The sequence below is a fragment of the Stegodyphus dumicola genome, chromosome 7 (assembly GCF_044657685.1).
Source record: "Stegodyphus dumicola isolate Sdum_Otavi_A_Nest chromosome 7, ASM4465768v1".
Classification (NCBI taxonomy): domain Eukaryota; kingdom Metazoa; phylum Arthropoda; class Arachnida; order Araneae; family Eresidae; genus Stegodyphus; species Stegodyphus dumicola.
The window spans coordinates 11,916,475-11,937,887 of NC_140774.1; the positions used below are offsets into that span (position 1 = coordinate 11,916,475).

Consider the following 21,413-nt stretch of genomic DNA (forward strand, 5'->3'; position numbering starts at 1 on the left):
AGAATTTACGATATAATGTCTCGCTTTCTGGAGATATTTTTTTCCCCCATACAGTGTTGGGCATTGCTCACTTTGAAATCCTTCAATTTGTTAATCGAAAATTCGTTAGAGTTTTACAAAATATGAAATTGATAATAAAACATATTTCAAATTTGAGCTTCCAGATGCCCATATTCCCAGGAGGATTAAGTTATTCAAAATTGGATGGCTCTGGGTACTGTTGTTTCATCACAATGAGAGAAACATATATACATTTATGCAGCTTCTTCATAATTGAATTTCTTTACATATAATACAAGGCGATAATATTCGGTGGCAACAATTTGAAAAGTGATACAACGCTTGTAGTGAATCAACGCAAAATTCCAAAACGAAATTAATAGTCCTACTGGGCAAATTACCCCTTTGGACTAAAAAGGAAAACAAAAAAAAAAAAAAAAAAAAAAAAAAAAAAAGGTAGGGAATGTTTTAAGAGTTCAAATTTCAAATTTTAGCCCCAAAAAGACTCTTTAAATGTTTAATATGATTTATCAGTAGAGATTACCAATAGAGATGACCCAGAAGAAATAGTAAAGTATTTATTTGATAGCTCACCCGATAAATATACACTCTGACTACTGACTAACACAAGAACGTTTAATATCTTCTGTGTATTTGAAAAGATTATTTAACTTTTCAAATACACAGAAGATATTAAACGTTCTGTGTATTTGAAAAGATTATTTAACTTTTCAAATACACAGATATCGCTGTGTATTATGTGTTTTAACAGACATTTTTATGTAACAGATATTGGTGTGTAGTAGATGTTATATATTATAAAAGATATCTTTGTATATGTTATATGTCGTCACTCTACACAAATATTTAGAGTTATTAATTAGATATATCACGAATGAAATGCATTTTTATTTAAATCAATTAGATTAAAACGTAAAAACAAATAATAATATTTTTTTAATTGCTTTTAATTAGACCCATTTCTAATGGCAGATTACAAAGAGAACTGTTGACATAACAAGCAAATATGAAAGAGAACAAACAAGAAAAATCCACTGTATAAATATATCTATAAATATATTTTGTGTCTCTCTTCCCAATATCTCTCCCAAAGTGATCAAGCATGAATTGCCTTGTACTTGGGGCAATATTCATTTAATGCAGATGCTTTAAAGGACAATCATGGTCAATAACAAGACCAAAGATAACAACAATTTTAAAATATCAAAGAATAATATCTCATGTTTTTTGAATGGCAGCAGAGATTCGAATGAAAAGTGGAATAACATAAAATTGTCTCTCGAGATTAATAGCCATTTTGGGCATAATTTTCACAAAGGAAAAGGCATTATGTAGGGGTAATATTTTCTTTAACGGACGTTTTTAGAAAGTTGTCGTAAATTCATCAAAAGCCCGACCATTTTTAGACTGGGGGAGGGAGAAGAATTTTTAGAATTTATTTATTATTGTAAATTTAATAGTTTTTAACTGGAAAAGGTCATTTTTAATTGCATTTTTTCAGTAACAAACTTTTTTGGCAATGCTCATATATGGATGGGATATTGTTACTAAATAACTGATATTAAAATAAAATAAAAATAGTTTAAATTTTCTTAGATTCATAATTCGTAATTTATTTTAAAACTGCTTTTCAATAAGTTGTTTTTAAAAAGTATTGATATTTGCATGATATCGAGCTTTAGTTCAAAATTTTATCTAAACTGTTTCCTACACCTGTTTATTTTCACATAATGCTTCAGCCAGAATCAAACAATGATAAAAATACTTAGGTAATAAAAGAAATTAATAATAAAATAGATACATTTTAAACATTTCGCGCTGCCCGGCTAGCTCAGTCGGTAGAGCACGAGACTCTTAATCTCGGGGTCGTGGGTTCGAACCCCACGTTGGGCGCGGTTACTTTTTTACTTTCTTTTTAATACCTTCATTCCGAGGTCGCTATCAATATACCTGAGCGATTATTTATTTATTTATTCTTTTATATAGAGTGTTCCTTAAATTTTTAGATTTCTTAAAAAAAAAAAAAAAAATCTTAAATGTTTCAGATTTTAAATTACGTCTAAAGGGGCGTTTTTTAACATTTTGTGTGTTACCTTTCTTTATTAAATATCATGTTCCTCGCACTTAAACCATAAGATCCAGTGCAACAGCAATATCGCAAAATAGTTTTAAAACGAGCATATCTTTAGAATTTCCGATACAGAGACTCACGCGCTGGAGATAAAAGTGTTTTTTCTGCACAACGTTGCCATTGCTCGCTTTGAAATCCTTGAGTTTGTTAATCAAAAATTCGTCAAAGTTTTAAAAAATAGGAAATCGATCATAAAACAAATTTCAAATTTCAAATTTGGTCTTCCACATGCTCATATTCGTTGGAGGATTACGTTATTCAAAATTCGATGACTCTATGTACCGTTGTTTTATCACAATACGAGAAATATACATACATTTATGCAGATTTTTCATTATTTAATTTCTTCAAATATAATGCAGGACTCTAACATTTTGTGGCAACAGTTTGAAAAGTGAACCGACATTTATGAGTCCGACGCAAAATGCCAAAACGAAACTAATAGTCCTTCGGGATTCAAATCCCTTCGGACTAAAAACGTAAAATTTATGATGTTTTTCTATACGTAAGGAATGCTCTATTCTAGTGCTTTTAAAATTTTGTCGATTGATGGAACCCTTAAGTTTTTTTCAGGGAACCCCATCCCACTTAAAAAATATATATATATATGAAAGTAATATTTAAAGCAGATCAGTGTTTTAAAGTTACTTTATGTAAAGACAAAAAAAGTATTGTATTTTTAATAAAAAGCTGATGTGTACACCACATGACTTCCTTGTACGGAATATTAAATTATACAAATTTTTTCGTGCCCTTCATTTAAAGTTATTTCCTCGAATTACATTAGAGATAAATTTATCATTCACCTAATTCAGTTCTCGCTTCGCGGCAAGGCAAAATACATAAAAACTCAAAATATTCTCTTTGAAAGCTGAAAGATATAGAAAAACGTTAAACACCAAATACAGTTAAAACAATTAAAAAATAATTTTTACAATTAAAATTAATTTCTACGCAAAAACAATCCATACGGCCAGGAGGCAAGAAGGCAGAGTTTTCGGTGCACAAAACTAGAAGTTTCCTTTTGGTCCCACTCGGCAAAAAGACACTGAAGGTGCAGAAAGATTTAATTCACTATTCCGCTAAGTTTGAAGTGCAAACAAATATGGCTGCTATAGTAAAAAAAAAAAAAAAAAAAAAAAAAGGCTTAGCCGCACTTAGGCAACTTTTAAATTGTTGATAATTCTACAAATATTGCATGCAGCTTAACTAAAGGCATAAAAACCTTAACCGGAAGATAAGAACAACATAATTCAATTACTTTTAAAGCAAAAAAATGCACAATTTAGCAACATATAAGAGTTAAAAACTGAGCTCACGGAGTTGAGTAACGGAGTGGGTGTATATACATGGTGCCCACTAAAGTCCGGTACCGCCCGTTTAACTGCCGAGCGGCTGCAGCTATAGCCATAAAAGTGGTGTTAGTGTAAAGTGGTTATGCGTTACTAGATGAGATAGACTACAGCGCCACGTGGTGCAAAAAGGAGGAATTATCCCTATCTCGAAAACGATACGGGATAGGACGAAAAAGTGAATTACAAAGATGTAGAGCATCATCGATTTAGTACAAAAAGACACCTTGTGGATATGAATGCTAAAACCAGAACGCTGAAAACGTGCATTTGTTTCTTCAGGTTTTTCGAAACTTTGACGCCACGAAACTTGAACGAATAGGACAAAAGATTATCTTTCGGACGAAACCACTAGCCCGTATCGCTGCACAGTGATATCGCTTGCAATTCACAGTTTTCGATTCATGTTTGGGGTGGAATTTATAACAACAGGTTCATCGGACGAATATTATAACAGGGTACGTTAACGGCCGCACGATATTTAGAACTTCTACAAGACATAATATCCGATTTTGTTGAAAACATGTCGTTGCCTCAACTCCGGAATGTATAGTTTCAACATGACAGCGCCTGCTCACAAGATGTCACAAGTGAAGCAGTACCTGATGGAGGAATTCGGAGAAATAATCGGGTATAGTGGTTTCGAGGAGTGGCCTCCACGTTCCAATGGACGTGACTCAAATGGACTTTACCTGTTGGAATACCTCAAACAGCAGATGTATGGAACCCTTCCACAAACATTGCAGGACCTTCAAAGACGTATTACAGATGCTATATGCAAATCTGTCACCCGCTATGCTACAATGCGTGCAACATGAATTTCCATCAAGCATCCAGATGTGCGTTTCAGCTGACGAAGAGAGGTCTGAACATCGAAAATAAAGGTAGCTTGTGATAAACTAGTTGTTTTTTCCTTTCCAAGACAGTTTCGTAACGTCACAGTGTAGGAAATTGCGAACAAACAAATTGCATGTTTAAAACGTTCTGTTCTTAATATTTACGTCCACAAGGTGTCTTTTCATATTAAATCGACAATGCTCCACAACTTTGTAATTTACTTTTTCTTATTATCTCGTATCCGTTGTTTTTCACCAGGTAGCGCTGTTAGCTATCTCATCTAGAAGCGCACAGCCACTTTACTATACGTAGACACCACTTTTATGACTATAACTGCAGCCATTCAACAGCTAAACGGATGGTGCAGGACTTACTTCTGGTGAGGTTGATTGCAACCAAAAGGCGAGGTGCGCCACGATATGTTATAGCAGTCATATATACAAAATTTCAATGTTTTGAAGTTACTCGTTTTTGAGTTAAGCGAGATACATTCGTACGTACGTACAGACGCCACGGAAAAAAATCTCTTCTGAATCGATTTTAAATCAGTTTTATAATTCGTTTTGTAAAAAAGAGCCCTTTATTCTGTCCTTACGTACAGATGTCACGCAAAAACATCGTTAAGTTGCATGCAATAGCGGTCAAAATTTCGTTGAAATATGGTACCCGGAATTTTTCGTGATTACAATACTTCCTTCACAAAGAAGTAAAAAAATTAATATAAAATTAATGTAATTTACTGATTAAAAGCATGAACTGGAGCTCCAGGGTCAACTACCTTTGCATTATACTTAGTGACAGGGGTGTGCTTTAATTGTTTTACACTAAAGTCTGGCTGTATTGATTTTATCTGCAGTCAATTTGTTTTTATATTTTGTGTTTTTTAGCACATAATTTGAGAAAGATTTTTCATTTAAATACATTGTTTCGAATGACATGAAAGCTGCTGAGCGATAAAGTCGCTGAGTACCGAGTCGCTCAGACGATATAGTGGTTAAGGAAACCTACTGCAGTACGAATGGCTCGGGTTTAAATCCCGCAGAAGGCATGGATGTATGTAAATGTATCCTGTCCGTGCGGCATGGGAGCACTCTAAACATGCGGCGAACCGAAAGTCCTCTCGAGAGGTTATGGATAGAGAAAGAACAGTGGAAGGCCCTCGGATCCGTCCCCCTCCAGGGTGTTCTCCATCAAAACTGGGGGGGGGTGTCAGAAATGAGCGTAGTCTTATTGTCACCTCACCTGTATGGTGCTCAGGGTTCTTGCCACCGAGAGGCGCAATCTTGCACTCCTTGCCGCGATGGATTTCGTGGGCTTGTTCTGATGTTACAGTCAGACAAGTGAGATAAGTCACAACAACACATCAGGGATTCTGTACCAGGATGGAATTCTCCCCTTGTAGGAATAGTTTTAAGGGAAGAATGTGGTCAGCCTTTTATTGTTTTAGTTCATGTATATTAATAAATAAATTCTTTTAAGTTTTGGTATTTATCAACATCTTCTATATTTTTTGTTGGTTAATTTATGAAAGAGGTTTAAAAATCATATCTAAATCTAGGCAAATATACAGGGTGTACCGTAAATGTTGCGACAAACTTCTAGGGGAGGTAGAGCACATCCATAAGGATTAAAAATTACATAGGAACCATGCCTGGAAATTTCAGTGGTAAGTGGTAGCAGAGGTAGAAGATGGGAAACGAAACAAGAGTGATTAATTTGAAACATTTATTTGACATTAATATAAATGGTGTACGACAGCTTGAATGTTACAACAGATGCTCAAAGTTTGCACCAACAGATGCCAAACATACCTGATACCTACTGACCATTGATTACTGGATATGTTCGAACACACCAGAGTTTCTTTGATTGTAGCAGCTGGGCAGGTGAGTCTTTCCACGCGATCCATTTCAGACACAACAGGATCGTTATAAACGACACTTTTGATGGCTCTCCACAAATAGAAATCAAGGCTGAATAAATCCGGTGAGGGTGGGTCCAGGCAACCGGTGCCCCACCCACCACGCTGAATCCATCAATGCGGGACTAATCTGTTCAAATATCCAGTCCAAAATGAGCAGGCGTCCCATCATGTTGGAACCACATGTTGTGCCTCACATTTGGTGGAACATCGTCAGGAAAGTCTGGAAGAACCTGTTCCAGAAAGATCAGATAATTTGCGGCATTCAACGTGGATAGTAAAAAAGGTATGGCCCGACTAAGCAGTAGGCGACGAAACCCGCCCACACATTAACTTTGAAGTATTGTTGTGCCGCGTAGTGCCGCACACCGTGGGGTTTTCTTGAGCTCAGAAATGCTGATTGTGGTGTTTGAATACGCCATCCCTATTGAATGTGGCCTCATCCGTGAACAACGTATAAGCTGGGAACTTTCTTGGAAAAATCACTTTGCGAAACAGACACCTTCAGGAATGCCATCGGGGAGCAATAACTGAACCCTTCGGAAACGAACGGCGTGGAAGGACTCGGTGTTCAAGACACGCTGGACACTTGTACGAGACATTGTTAATTGAGAGCACGTATGCTGGTCCTTTAATTACTCTCCGCCATATCCAACACACTTTCTTCCCTACCTTCCACCCCTGCTATATACTTTCGACCGAGCGAGTCGATCGTGGCCTGCCTTCACTTGTCCTGCCATTTCTTAATGACCCGTAGTCACACAAATTTTGATGCAGACATGCAAACAAACTGTGGTGTGATTGAAGGCTGTCGGGGAAGAGTTCTCGATAAATGCATGCAAGCAGCTCGTCCATTACCCTGAGTTATTCGACACAATAAGTGCACCTCTGCAAGCTCTCCGTTCGTACAGCGATCCATGCTGTTCATATGGTGCCTACCGCTCGAATGAGGCAATTCTCACTTTCCACTAGCACTGTCCTTTACAGCACCCCCTGGCGATGTATAGTGACGTTTCTGGGCATGGGTTTCTTTGCAATTCTTAATCCTTATGATGTGTCCTACCTCTCCCAGAAATTTATCACAACATTTACGGGAAACCCTGTATAGTCACTGGAGAATTCGAGCAATTTTATAGCTCGTAGATGGATGAAATGGAATGTCGAAAATGTTATTATGCTTAATTCTAATAGCAGAATATCTTTTTTGATGGTGAAACGAAAATTTTTGAAGGACATTTTTAATTACGAAAGAAACTTTCCGTGAAGGCAATTTGTTTTTAAATTTTATAATAGCGTTTTTCTCTCGTTGGTTCAAATAATTTATTTCACGAGGAAACAAAGATACTGAAGTGGAAACTTTGAGAGCATGGCATGCGTAAGAGTAAAATGAATTTCGCATTTATTTAGCAGCGCGTCTTGATTTAACATAGAAATAAACGAAAAGAAGAAATTGGGCAAACAGTTGTGTTGAAATCAGTTTCTTTGTAGACAATTTGAAAATCAAGGAAAGGAAAAGAACTAACAGATTCAATTTCGAAAGTGAACTGAACAGCCGAATCAATCGAACAACAGAATAAAATTTTGGTTGGTTAAATCTTCTAGATTACCGTCAAACTGCTCTAGTATGCCATTAGCACAGCAAATCCAGAGCCAAAAACAAATGTTTCAAAAGATCTTGATCTAAAAAGTATGCTATGTAAATGTCAGAAAGCACTGGAATGACGAAATTTTCCACAGTTAAATCTTTAATTTCGCGATCATAATTATTTTTGAGGAAAACGTATTTCTAATTAAAAGAAACTTTAGTAAAAGAAAGGAAAACTCCTCAATTTCAGTAAATGCGAAATGAAATTCTCGAAGTCTGGTTTCAAGACATTTCAGTGCTTCCTCAACTGAAATGTTAGTAAACAGTGATTTTTGCATCAAAAGAAACGATAACTGAGGGCTACTCAGAAATACCCTGTAAAGAATATGCCTTTTACTAAATGTAATTTGTGACAAATTCTCAATAAGACTGTAAGCGACTTATCACTATGTCTAGTATAAAACGGAAACGTGAGAAGGGTGTAAAAGAACCTTTTATTTAAAAGCAGGTAAATTGAACCTGCTCAACGTAAACCTGCTCAATTTAAAAGCTCACGTAGTACTTACAAATCAGCCAGCGGTTGAGATGAGAACTTAAAGTAGAATTTTAAATTTAAAACTTAATCTAAGTATCAGTTAAAGGCTACGCAAAATAAATTAAACCCGGAATTTGGTTCTTAAGCTTACACGAGCACGAGAGCTCTATCGGCAAGAATACAGCAACGCCGAAGACAGGAACTCTTATTTTAGTATAACAAACTAGTAACGTGATCTTCAGCAGGCAGAACACGCTATCCCTAAACAATGGCAAACTCTCACTTAAACACACACTTGCTAGTTTGCATTCTGGCAGGAAAACGAAAATAGAGAAGTGACAGTATAGGTTTAAAGCATAAAATAACTGGTTAATTGACATCAATATACCCTGCAAACCCTACTCTTTAATAGCGTAAATAGTGTTAGGAAATAATATGGAAAATCTGGAATATACATATGTGGTTAAGGCCCAATTTTGTAGCTTGATCCTAGACTGTTGATCCTAGACATATACTTCCAACTTATACTAGACATATACTTACATATAGCAACTGTTGATCCTAGACATATACTTCCAATTACAAAACTACTTTAAATTAGGAAAAGATTCATGTTTTAGAGAAGAGCTTTAGATTGGTACAATTAGCAAATTTTGAAATGAAAGAGTGTTTTGTAAGCATAAAGAAGACTTACTGTCTTAATTTTCGAGGGATTAGCAATAAAGATCAGTATCGTAATAGAATGAGCTTTGCTGATATGAACTCCAGGAGATGAATATTGCTACTCTTACAAACATGACGGGGAAGAGAGAGGTTACAGACTCATTCTTAAATATTTGGTTAGTTTTAGTAATGAAAGTGGCTTGACGAATTATCTTGGTTTCCATTTAATAGGTCTGACCATAGTGGAAAACTTATTTCATTAATATTCACCAAAGTTCATAACGTCAGTATAGAGAAAATCACTTAAAATATTCCTAATCTCTGACAAAACTGGTTGCTATTCAGGTGGAAATACATGAAGAATTAAACAGCCCAGAAAAAGTACCTCAAACATAAGCCAGTTAAATCCGAAAACACCTTTCTTTAGCCAAAATAAATTAGAACACGATGGAAAGATTAAAATATTTACTTCACTTGCTGAAGTCCTTTTGTAGGTACATTCAGTATATTCTATCTCTGTAGGAGAAGAACTATTCTCCATTGTTCAAGATAGAATCTTACGAAAACGACTCAAATTTTCTTTAGATTCGTCTGCAGTTATAAATTTGTTTGATGGTAATTACGTTCCTTGCTTTGGTAAGAAAAGAAAAATCGAAACTTGTGATATTTGCGTAAAGGGAATTTTAAATTTAATTTTATTTATTTAATGAATTTTCATTTAAGAAAAATAGACATTGTCTATTTGTTTTTCTGCTCCTTGCTGATTGAATAATTGACTAAATGGCTTCAGCAGATACAAAAATTATTCTCTGCAGCCCACGTGAAAAGGCCGATTCAGTAGAAAAATGTAGTCCTGTACTATGATGTATAGTCATTACGTTATACATCATAGTACAAGACTACATTTCTAAAACTGACATCTTAATTGCCAAAAACATTTGTTTGATTAGCCAATTGGCTATTCAGCAGACATATTTAATTGCTTTTTGTCAAAAGGTGATGATATAAATCCACGAGTAAGACGAAAATTCTGGTAAAATAAATTGAACCAAAGGTTCACCATTTAGCAAGTATGATGGAAATGCCATTCGTCTAAAATGTTTCATGTCAGTTTAGAATAATGAATGCATTGAGGGAAATGCTGACAGATCTGAATGTTCCATGTCAGTTCTGCAAATTGCAGATGGATAAAACATGAAATTCGAATCCTTCTTTCATTGACAGTTCAAATACTACTTCTTGGGTTTACGAAAGATACACATAATGGTTTAAATACATAGATGTCAATTTCTACGTATTGAGGCAAGTTGCACTTGTGCTGAGTGTCACTATTTCGTGTTTTATTTGATGCAGAGCTCAGGTTTAGTATTGTTCAGGTTTATCCGTATATGCTCTGTCAGTCGCAGATCTGAGGAATGTGACTCAAAGTGATTTCCTTATTTATCGGAAAAGTGTTACATGTGGCATAAATCCACGCTGTCGTAAAACACGCTGCAGCATAAATCGACGCTGTTACTGTTTATTTTATAGCTTTTGATAAATTGCCATTGCTTTAAAAGTCACAAGAAGGAATTCCGGATAGCAGGCCGAGAATGAATATCTTAAAGAAAGTACATTTCTGGGTGCCACTTTTCACTGGTACGTGAAAGATTTTCTTGCAGTCAAAAGCAATGATATTATTTGATTAATTTTTATTCACTTTTTGGATTGCACCATTTAAGAAATAGATAGCTGACTCTCCCTCCCACCTCTCCCTGCACCGTATGCACAAAAATCCTTACCCGTCCTTTATTTTTTGCAACCGTTGATCCTAGACCTATACTTCCAATTACAAAACTATTTTAAATTAGAAAAAGATTCATATTTTAGCCCTTTTAAATTTAAAGAAACCAATTTTGTAAATAAATAAATAAATAAAATCTGAAAGCTTTCAGATTTTATATAACGCCCAAAGGAGCGTTTTTTTTAACATTTTGTGTGCTACCTTAATTTATTAATTTATTAAGGTTGTTTGTGTTCATATCATGTTCTTCGCACTTAAACCATAAAATTCAGTTGAACAGCAATATCGGAAAATAATTTTAAAATTAGCATATCTTTAAAATTTCAGATGCACAGTCTCGCGTGCTGTTTGTCAATCAAAAATTCGTTAAAGTATTACAAAATAAGAAATCGATAATAAAACTAATATTTTCTAATTCCAAATTCGGGCTTCCAGATGCCCATATTCAGTGGAAGATTACATTAATGAAAATTTGATGGCTCTAGGTACCGTTGTTTTATCACAATGCGAGAAACATACATACATACATTCATGCAGATTCTTCATTATTTAATTTCTTTAAATATAACACAGGGCTCCAATATTTGGAGGTTACAGTTTGAATAGTGAACGAACGCAAAATGTCAAAACGAAATTAATAACTTTTCTGGGCTAACGCCCTTTGGGCTAAAAATTATGAAATCTGACTATTTACGCCTTCCTTCATTACCTACAGGCATATATTCAGGGCATTTTTGTACTCGTTATAAAAAATTAAAAACATAAAGTCTGACACCATTACAATTAAAATTTCCTGAGATATTTGATTTTAAAATCGGGAATCATATTCAGGGGCAGTACACATACTAAAGAGCGAAATGATTGCATTCGTATATAACTAAATGTAAAATATTGGTTAGAAAAAGGTTTCTGATGTTAAGAGCATTTCTAAATAGATTATTATGAAAATATTGATTAATTTATATATGCATTTCAAAATGGAGATCCTGTTCACAAAATCTTCTAGAATTCATGTTCTAGAAAATACTGGTAAGTTTCAATATTAGTACGCTGCCCACTTGTAATATTATTTGCATTAATTGAAAATGAAAAATACTTAAATGAATTTGATTGCACCATGTTTACCAGATTGCGAAGAAAAATAATAAAACTCTCTGAGAATGTTAATGATGTATTTTTAGATTTATAAATTGCTTGTACGAAAATTCTTTTTGTTTTAGAAATGTATTTATAAATAAAAAAATTTGTAAGTTACGAAAGTATATTATTGAACAGCATTTAATTGCAAACTAAAATCAACCCCACATTATTCTAATTTATTTATTATCCGATCCTCGTTGAAAATTTAGAATGACATTAAATACCCCAAATTTTGAAATGAAATATCTCAGTCCTATTTCATCCTACGAGCGCAAAACGTTTTGTGCTTTATTTTTTGTAACGAGAGCAAAAGTTTCCTCTTATAAGTACAGGGAACGAAGGAATGGGTAAAAAGTTGGATTTCGTATTTTAAAACAAAATTTATGTTTTTTAATTTAAAAATCCTAAAACAGGAATCTGTGCATCATTTAAAACATTTTCTTAACTGGAAGTGTAAGTCTTCTACAAACGGTTATGAAAATCAAAGCCTTGTAAGGACGTTTGTGGACACGGTGTATAATAAAACTGTCTAGTTAATTGGAAATAAATAAATTAACTGGAAATTTATATTTTAAAAATATAAACAGCTGATTCAAAGTAATTAAAATGTGTTCGAAAGTCTTAACTCTAGCTGACTGATGTTATTATATATACATTGATAAATAGAATGTCGAGCAAAGTTAAGAATCAAGCAATAAAAAAATACAAATTTTGATAAATAAAATTTGCTTTTATTTATATAAAATTATATTTAGTTTTTAATAATTTATTTTTATGCTTACTGACGTTTTCTTACTTGATTTGCTGGACGGGTACTGCATGAAGTAATGCCAAGTAAGTCATTCGTAAAGTATACGATAACCCATGATTACCAAAGATTAACGTTTATCCTCTCCATGCACTCAACCAGGTTAACTCGAATACACTGAAGTAAGTTATTTTTGCTCACGGTAAGTAAATACGCTGAAGAACTTTCCCCCCAGACATGAATGGAACAGAAAATATCCGTTACAGTTTTGAGTTAAAATAAAGAAAAGGGTGAAAAGAGGTTAACTTAGCATAAAGACTAACAAAATTGATGGAGAAAAGATTACTTTCTGAATTTCTGTTTGTGCATTGAAGGGTTAAAGAAGTTTTCATCTTTGCAATTTTATTTGATAATACAGTACTATCAAATAAAATATAGCACATTTTAAAAGGACATTTTAGCCCCTTATTCTAAACACGAGGATAGAATATATTTTATGGCATCAGATAGTTACCTTAAAGTTATGAATACTTTTGAGTACGTACTTATTTTTATTTCTTAGTTTTTGCGCGGTCATTCATATTGTCACAGTATCTCAATGCCTTACTGTTACTGGAAGTTGCCAACGACTGAAATTCTAGCGGAAAATTGAGTTTTCTAGTGTACTTCATATAGGAGAGTCATAATGCGAAAAGAATTGCAGTTCATTGTTTACATATATTTTACCACTGATTTGTGCATCTCAAAGAATTGCCTAATGAAATGAATTTCTCCTTCATGGGCTCAAGCGGAGCTTTTACATATAATTCAGTGGCCAAGTGGTAAGATTGTTGAAATTTGTGATTTCGTTCCTCGTTCAAATCCCTGCGAACGAGCTGGTTTATGGCAATTTTCGTGATTTTCTACGTGTGTAATGCGAATGCGACACAATATTTCTTAGGAGAGCCTCCACAATGGCACCTCCTCCATTGTATGTTTGCGATAATCTAATTCAATCATTTATCAACATTTCACAAAACTTTTCGTTTTTGTTTTACGAGCTCGTCTTTTAGTTGATTACGCACATTGAAATGCATTGATATAATATCGAATACTGTGTGAGCCAGTGTTTAACGATTTTGAATATCGTATTATGATTTTTAGCAAAACACACACTTTTGAATTTAATGTGTAATTTTTTATACGCATCATGGAGAAGAAATTTTTAAATCAGAAATTATGCACTGGAACACTTTTCCAAAGTGCTTTATATTAGCTGTCTTGAATGATACGCAATATTGATTAAGATATTAAATAGTTAGAAAAAAAATTCCGATATCGGAAATTTTGGAAATGTTTTAAAGTGGAAGATTACCAGATGTCATACAGAATTTTGAATTATATCATTCCGGTATCTAAAGAAGTTCTGCTACACATTTATAGATAACTAATTAGGTTTTCGAATATATATACCAGAGTATTTAAATCAATATTCTTATCGATTTTGTATTTTCAGGAAAAAATAAGATTTCATAAAATTAACTTGTTATTTTTCCCAAATGTTTTGATGTGTATTCAAGCTATGGTATTTATTCGAACATTTACTCAAAAATATAAAAACGCTATGTATCTGAACAAAATATCAGGGTTTGAATAAATCTCTAAACGTTTGTTTTGAAATCAAATAACGGCACATTTTCAAATACAGTAGAACTCCAGTTATCTGAATCAACTGGGACCGTACCCAGTATCCGAATGGGATAATTGGATTTTTTTACGAAGGAAGGGTCTACGTACGCTTTAATGAATTACTGTATGTACTGAATGTTGAAAATGTGAGAAAAAAACTATTTTTAAAGAAAAAGAGATTTTAATTAATTAAAAGGAAAAGGTAACACTTTTTCGTACGTGTTACATAGCGTACTGTACACTACTTACAAATGCTGGAAGTCATTGCTTGCTAAACATCTGAGGCAAAGGAAGCTGTTTGACTGTCTTCATCCGTTTTCGGGCAGCCAAAGTCGCGCATCCGCTTGACCATTAAGGTCATCTTCTTCTTCGACACTTTCTCCTCTCACACTTTCTATAAGTTCATCATCATTTACAATTTGAAACCCAGGGTCTGACGAATCACACACCATTTGCTTCTTTTAATGTCTGAAATCGTTGATTGTCCAATACCGTACATCTCAGCCAACTGTTTACCTGTAACTCCTTTATCCGATTACTCAATAATTTTTAGTTCATCCGCTAACGATAATACAACACGTTTTCTTTTAAAAGCCGAGGTGAACGACGAAACATTTCTGTCTTAATTTTTGTATTAAATCCTGAAAGCGATTCGAATAATCAGGGATTCGTAGTTGTGCTCATTCAGAGAGTAGTTGTGCTGCATTTCGAATTCAACTAACTGGTCTAAGGGAAAATGGTAAAGAGGGAGAATAATTTTAAGAAGTTGGGGGCATATTTATCTAGAATTTGGTTAAGGTATCATCATCGATATAGTAATTAACGTACTCAATATACAATTACATCAATCTATAATTAGACGCGTTATATAATATAGCACATAATCTATTATTACAGCAGATTCTTACAATTTACACCTCTATGAAAAAGTGGAAATTTAATAGGAAATTTTTACTTCTTTAATGGAAATATAATTAAATTATTACAAGACTTTCCCTATATAAATATTTTTGTTTCATATAATATCATTATTGCATGCAGAAATTAAAAACATATAAGAAAGGTATTATCAGTAATGCTATAAAAATACTGATAATCTGATTCCCATATTTCTCGAGCGATATCCATGCCAATATATTGGAATATTAAAACAGTTCATTAAATAAAATAATAAGTTAAGGTCATATAATTAAAGTTATGGAACTTTGAACTTGAACTTTAGAATTCAGCAAAAACACCAAAATATTTCCATGTGGCAAACTGATATTCTTACACACTGCCTGTATAAAAAGAATCAAATCGAACACAATGGAATTAATGGTTATTTAAAAAACACGTAAATGTCGATACAGTTAAAATATGCTGAAGTGGGACAAGGGGGAGTAAAGGAAGCGCATATCTCAGGTAAAAAAAGACCAAGCAAGGAGCCAATAAGCAGTAAAAAATTAGATATTTTCGAATGAAAACTGTGATTGTTAATTTCCAATTTTGAAACGTTTCAAAAAGCACCATTCTAAATCATCATATTTAAAGAAAAAAAAATTCAGAGGGTGTTTAAAAATTTTTAGAACGTTTTGATAAGGAATTGAAAAAAAAAAGCATGTTTCGTAATAAAAATTTCTGGCAAAAGCTTATTATTTGAAATGAAATATATATAAATATGAAAATTTAAGACAATTAATAAGCGAATTTAAAACTCAAATCAATTTGGAAGTAATATGTTGATAAAATTTAAGACAAACTTTAACAACTTGAATAGAAATACAATGGTTAAATAAGACATAAGCAAAAATACAAAAAAAAAAAAAAAAAAAAAAAAAAAAAAAAGCGGTAAATGGTAAATTAGCCCAATTCGAATCTCATTATTGACTCTTCAGGGAAAATGCATAATGGTTTTCGAATCCAGCTAATGTCGAATCCATGTAGCGTGTCGTCTCTCGAGACTGTACACGAAACGTTTTGATTATTTAACTGATAAAATAACCTAGATAAAAACTTAAAAACTTTAGTCTCAATTTCTCTCTTTCATTTCCCAACGCATCCGCTTGTAGAAGTAAAGGAAAAACACATTAATGGTGTAAGAAAAAACTATACAAACTGGCCTGGTTAGGCAAATGTACAAAATAAAATAAATAGCGAATTGCTATTAGTCAAAAATACAAGAGTTTTAGAGTAGCTTAAAGAATTTAAACTTTAAAAATGAAGGAAAAACTTTAAAATTAAAACTAAAAGCGAATTAATATGGATCTTGCTATGACCAAATATTAAAATAAGGGAAAGAAAAAAAGTTTAAAAACAGACCTTGATCGGCGAGGTTCGAGTCCCGGCGAGGTCATTGCTCACGTCTACAGCATCAAAATAACTTAATGACTCTACGACTATTTACTATTTAATTATGAGCGTGTTAATTTTGTTCGAAATGTTAAGAAGTAGCAATGTTTTTAAATTGAATCGACTGCTGCATATATCTGAATGAAACAAAGCTATGTAAAAATTATATTAACAAACTCTTCTATATGTATTGGAAGACCTATATATCAGAAAAATCAGTTTAAGTGGCAAAATCCAAATGTTTACCTTAAATATCAGCATTCATGTTTGAAGAAATAATCTGTTTAGTATTTGCATCAAGAAAATTTACATAATATTGAATAGAATTTTTTATGTCTTCTTATTGGTATTACTATTAGCACAGCTTGAGGTGAAAATGGCTGATGAACATTTTGAGGTATTAAATAATCGCGAACTTGCGCTAAATGTGGTAATCCTGGAAGATTACACGAGCAGTAGTAAGAAGAGACAACAGCTATTGCTGCTAGTAAGATAAATAAGATAAGATAAGTAATAAGCTAGTAAGATATTCAACATAACGGCAATAAAAGTTCTGCACATAATTAACACGAAAGTAACACTTTTTAAATCTAAGGTACAGAGCAAAAGTCATCCAGACACAGAGCAAGAGCCTCTGATAAGTAGGCATAAATAAGAGGCATAAAATAACCCATATATATAGTTATAATGAACTCTTACTCCGAAGGCTATTCCGCGAGGTCGAAACTACCAAGGATAACCTTTAAAATTATTTAACATGTAACGATCAGGTAGCCATGAGACAGCATTGATCCCAGTCCTAATCTATTAAAGAGCTTCGGTCCCTGTCGAGCCTGCTTGGAGCTACATATGGATGTTGTGAGTTGCCAGATCGGGGGTGGAAAAAATTATTTTTCTTCTTTCTCAGTATGTTATATTGAGTTTATATACTCACTTATTTCAAATTAATTAAGATAAAATAGATTACTTTGACAGTAACATATTGCATTTTAATATTAATTCGAAAATTAAAACACAGATAGGAAGCTATATTGCACTTTAGTTCATCATACAATGGCTGAAGATATTATTTTGAATTTATTTTACGTTCTGATCCACGTGTACTGTATTCAACAATAAGCAAGCTAGGCTAAAACAGAATAGTATTTTTCTTAACAGAGGTTCTACTGTGTTAGTGTCGAGCATAAACTAAGAGAATAAACTATTTTCTTTCAGGTATCTGTGCAGCAGCAGGCATAGATCACCAAGTTTCATCTGGAAAAGCCTCCTTTGCCACTGAATTCTGTGCATCACCGGGATGTCACGATGCAGGTAATATTACGAATTTATATATATACACTGATAAAGGTACAACCTTTCTTCACATCAGGAACTGTTGAATTCGTAGTATTTCAGAACACACTGACAGCACTACATAAATAAAAAGTCACAGAAAAGTTTTCTTTTTTTTATTAAAGAATGAGTAACTTTTTATTCATAGAAGTCGTCTTGTTTATTTAAAGCGTTTTCGCTATTCTGCGGAAACTTAAGTCTTAAGATTTCTGAAACATACTTCATGACAAAAACACAGTAATAAAATTATGTTATAAGTTCACATCGAATTTTGCTGTAATGCTACGTTTTAGCAATATGAATCCTTTGCTTCAGATGAACATGAAACACCTGGTGTTTCTGAGACTAGAATAATTTTAATAATAAAAAATTGAACTTAATTTAAGATGAAATTTTCAGCATAGAACTTATTATGTATTTCTTTGAGTAAATACATATATAATAATATTGTATAATATGTTTATAGTAATATAAAAACATTTTTAATTATGTAAATTAAAATTAAGGAATTATGTTTCAATTGAAATAGAAATATAGTTAAGATGGCGTTGTTCCCTGGGATCTCTTTCTCTAGACTGAGATAAAAATACAACTCATTGACAATTATAAGTAATACGCGATACTGAAATTAAGTATTGGATTTCCCTATCTCTGCATTATAAGCCTCGAAAAAGTACCTGTTTTCAAACAATACGCAGGGTAAAATAACTTATTTTATCCTACACCAGAAATTGAATATCTTAGGCACCTATTCGTTTTTAAACAGCTGTATGAAAATTGTAGTGAAAGTAAAATTGAGATGGAATTTCGAGATTGATTTTGTCTTGTAAAATTCTTAGTAGCTGAAAAATAGCATTCATTTTCGCATAGTTTTAATTAAATTCCTCAGTCATTTAATGTTTGCATAACTTTTGTCAAAATCATTTAAGTGAGAATTTTATACTTATCTCTAGACTCTAGATTTGATTTCTTTTAAATGTTGTTTTAAAAATAAGTTTAAATATCTTTCAAGAAACAGTTCCCTCGCTTTCGAAGACATTTGGTGAAAGATATTCTGCCGGAACATGAAGACTTATTTGACATTTCCTTTCTTATTCTGTAGCTCTAGTTGACGAAAACATCTTAAAAAATAGGTCTTGCTTATTGCCCTGGGATCTAGAAAATGTTTTTTCAAGCAATACATTGTTTCGTTTTCTTAATTTTCGTTTAATTTTGATAAGAAACTGTAGTTTTATTTCACTGAAAAAGTTTTGAAATTTCGTAATACAATAATTTCAGCATTTCGTACCCAATTAATTGTATCGAATCTTCGTTAGCATTTGAGGATTTTCTAAAAAGCTTTGTCACAAATAATATACGACCAGTTTGTGGGATGTAGTCTTCCTTGCTAACATGCAATGTAACTAGATCTACTTAAAAGTCTAAGTTGCGACTTCTCGCAAGGACTCGACTACAACAACAGAATGGCGTAAACTGAACTCAAAGGAAACTAGCAGTGCAAAACTATATAATTTGATTTAACCTAACAAGTTGACTCAGAAACTCACACCGGCAGTATAATAATTTCGGCGGCAAGAATGCGAAGCCGATATTTAAAATACTTGGGTATCATCACTGATAAAAATCTTAACTTTATAAACCATGTAGACTCTATTAGAAGCAAGACCTCCAAATTCATAATCAATCTAAAGAGAATGAACGGAATGAGATGGGGACGAGCAACCAAGTCCAAAACTCCTCTAGAATACAGTATGGACAGAACCGATAACGAAAATAAAGAAAAAAAACTTCATGCAACCCAGAGGCCCTTTCTTCTCAACGTAACAGGAAGCTACAGAACAACATCAAATAAATACAGCCCTGTACGGGCTGAACAAGAATTTCACAAGGCGGAAAAAACAGCAAACGAAAAGAAATTCCATCAATTCTATACAGACGGTTCCGGTTCCAGCCTAGAAGAAGGTAAAGGCAGCGTAATGAAAATCTGCCTAGACTCCAACTCGACAACTGAATAAAAGTTCCGCTTATACCCCCCAGTAAAACGGTGTAATCCACGCGGAATCTGTGGCACTCTTGGACGCAATAATATTTAGTTCAAAAATTGAATAACATAATTTCTTTATTTCGTGGTTATACAAATGTGTGGCAACACTGTTAATGGCATAAATATTTTCGTTCGTTTACTGGAATTTTGGTACTTCGCCCGTTTATTGTAGAGTATAAAACTTAGTAATGTGTACTGTTTGTTTAGTTAACGTAAATAAGTACGATTACTTCTAAAATTACTAATTGTTGATTTTATAACAATAGTGCATTTTATATTATACAATATTCGAAATAGATAATGTCACCTTACATTCGGAAATGATTCAGGTAGGTATTTATAAAATAAACTTTTATTTTGATACATTTCCATCTACATTTTAATTAATTTTGGTATTTTATTACTATTATTTTATAATCATCCCAATGAATAGAAACAAAAAAGGATTTTTGGAATCATATTCTGATTAAATAATGAAAATAATATATATTTATAAATATGAAAATAATATATATTTAATAAACATTTTATGAAAAAATTGGTTTGATTTAACTGAAATCCCATACTTAATATTTCATAAATATATATTTTCACATTTTGTTAACTTAGTATCAAAATGTGAAAGCGGTGTAAGTCTATTTGAGGTCTCTAAAAGTATAAATTTATTTTAATTAATACTTTAAAACCGATCACATTATAAATTTAAATTAATTTAATATTTAAAAAACATAAAATGAGAGCATTAATATATACCAATATTTTCAAACCATTCATTCACAAAACCTTAAATATTTCCATATAATATAAAATAGACTTTCACCACTTTCAAAGAATACGGCTCATTTTTCGTTGTCATCCCTTGAAGCTCCGAAGCTGATGAAAAAAATTTTAAGTACAGAACAGTATGATATTCAAGACAAATATGAAAAACTGATCTGCCTTCTTAAAAGTGAACTCATGCTTGGAATTTTTTAAAATGCTTTTTTTTTTTTTTTTTTTTTTTTTGGCGGGGGTACATTTTTATTAGCATATTTTCAGTGAGAGCTAAGAGTTTCATATGAAGAGTGAGAGCTGAAAAACTGGAGCTTCAAAAAAAGGGGGCGGGGAAAGTTAAAAGCAAAACAGAAGTAATGAAAAAAAAAAAAATCTCTCAAACCCAATCTGGATCGCATTGTCTACGCCAAAGAGCGTCTGCTGTCTTCGACGTTCTATTAGATTTCTCACCCTTGTTCTTACGCAAAAGCGGCTGCGATAAGCCTTAAGGGGGGCACGTGCAATATGGCGGGCTTCTCTATATAAAACACACTGCGTGAGGAACTTTA

The 21,413-nt window shown here is 32.9% G+C and overlaps 1 protein-coding gene and 1 non-coding gene across 2 annotated transcripts in view; one reads left to right on the top strand and one right to left on the bottom strand.

The window, feature by feature from the left end:
* The window catches only part of LOC118206078 (uncharacterized), a 63,637-nt gene extending 50,833 nt beyond the window's left edge, over positions 1-12,804 (bottom strand). Inside the window, exon 1 of the mRNA XM_085819875.1 lies at positions 12,765-12,804. Coding sequence (XP_085676001.1) covers positions 12,765-12,789 — 25 coding nt within the window. The 5' untranslated portion in view covers positions 12,790-12,804. The remainder of the gene's footprint in view (positions 1-12,764) is intronic.
* TRNAK-CUU (transfer RNA lysine (anticodon CUU)) lies at positions 1,842-1,914 on the top strand. The gene has a single exon. It is a non-coding gene; the product is annotated as a tRNA-Lys (tRNA).
* Positions 12,805-21,413: the final 8,609 nt, after the last annotated feature.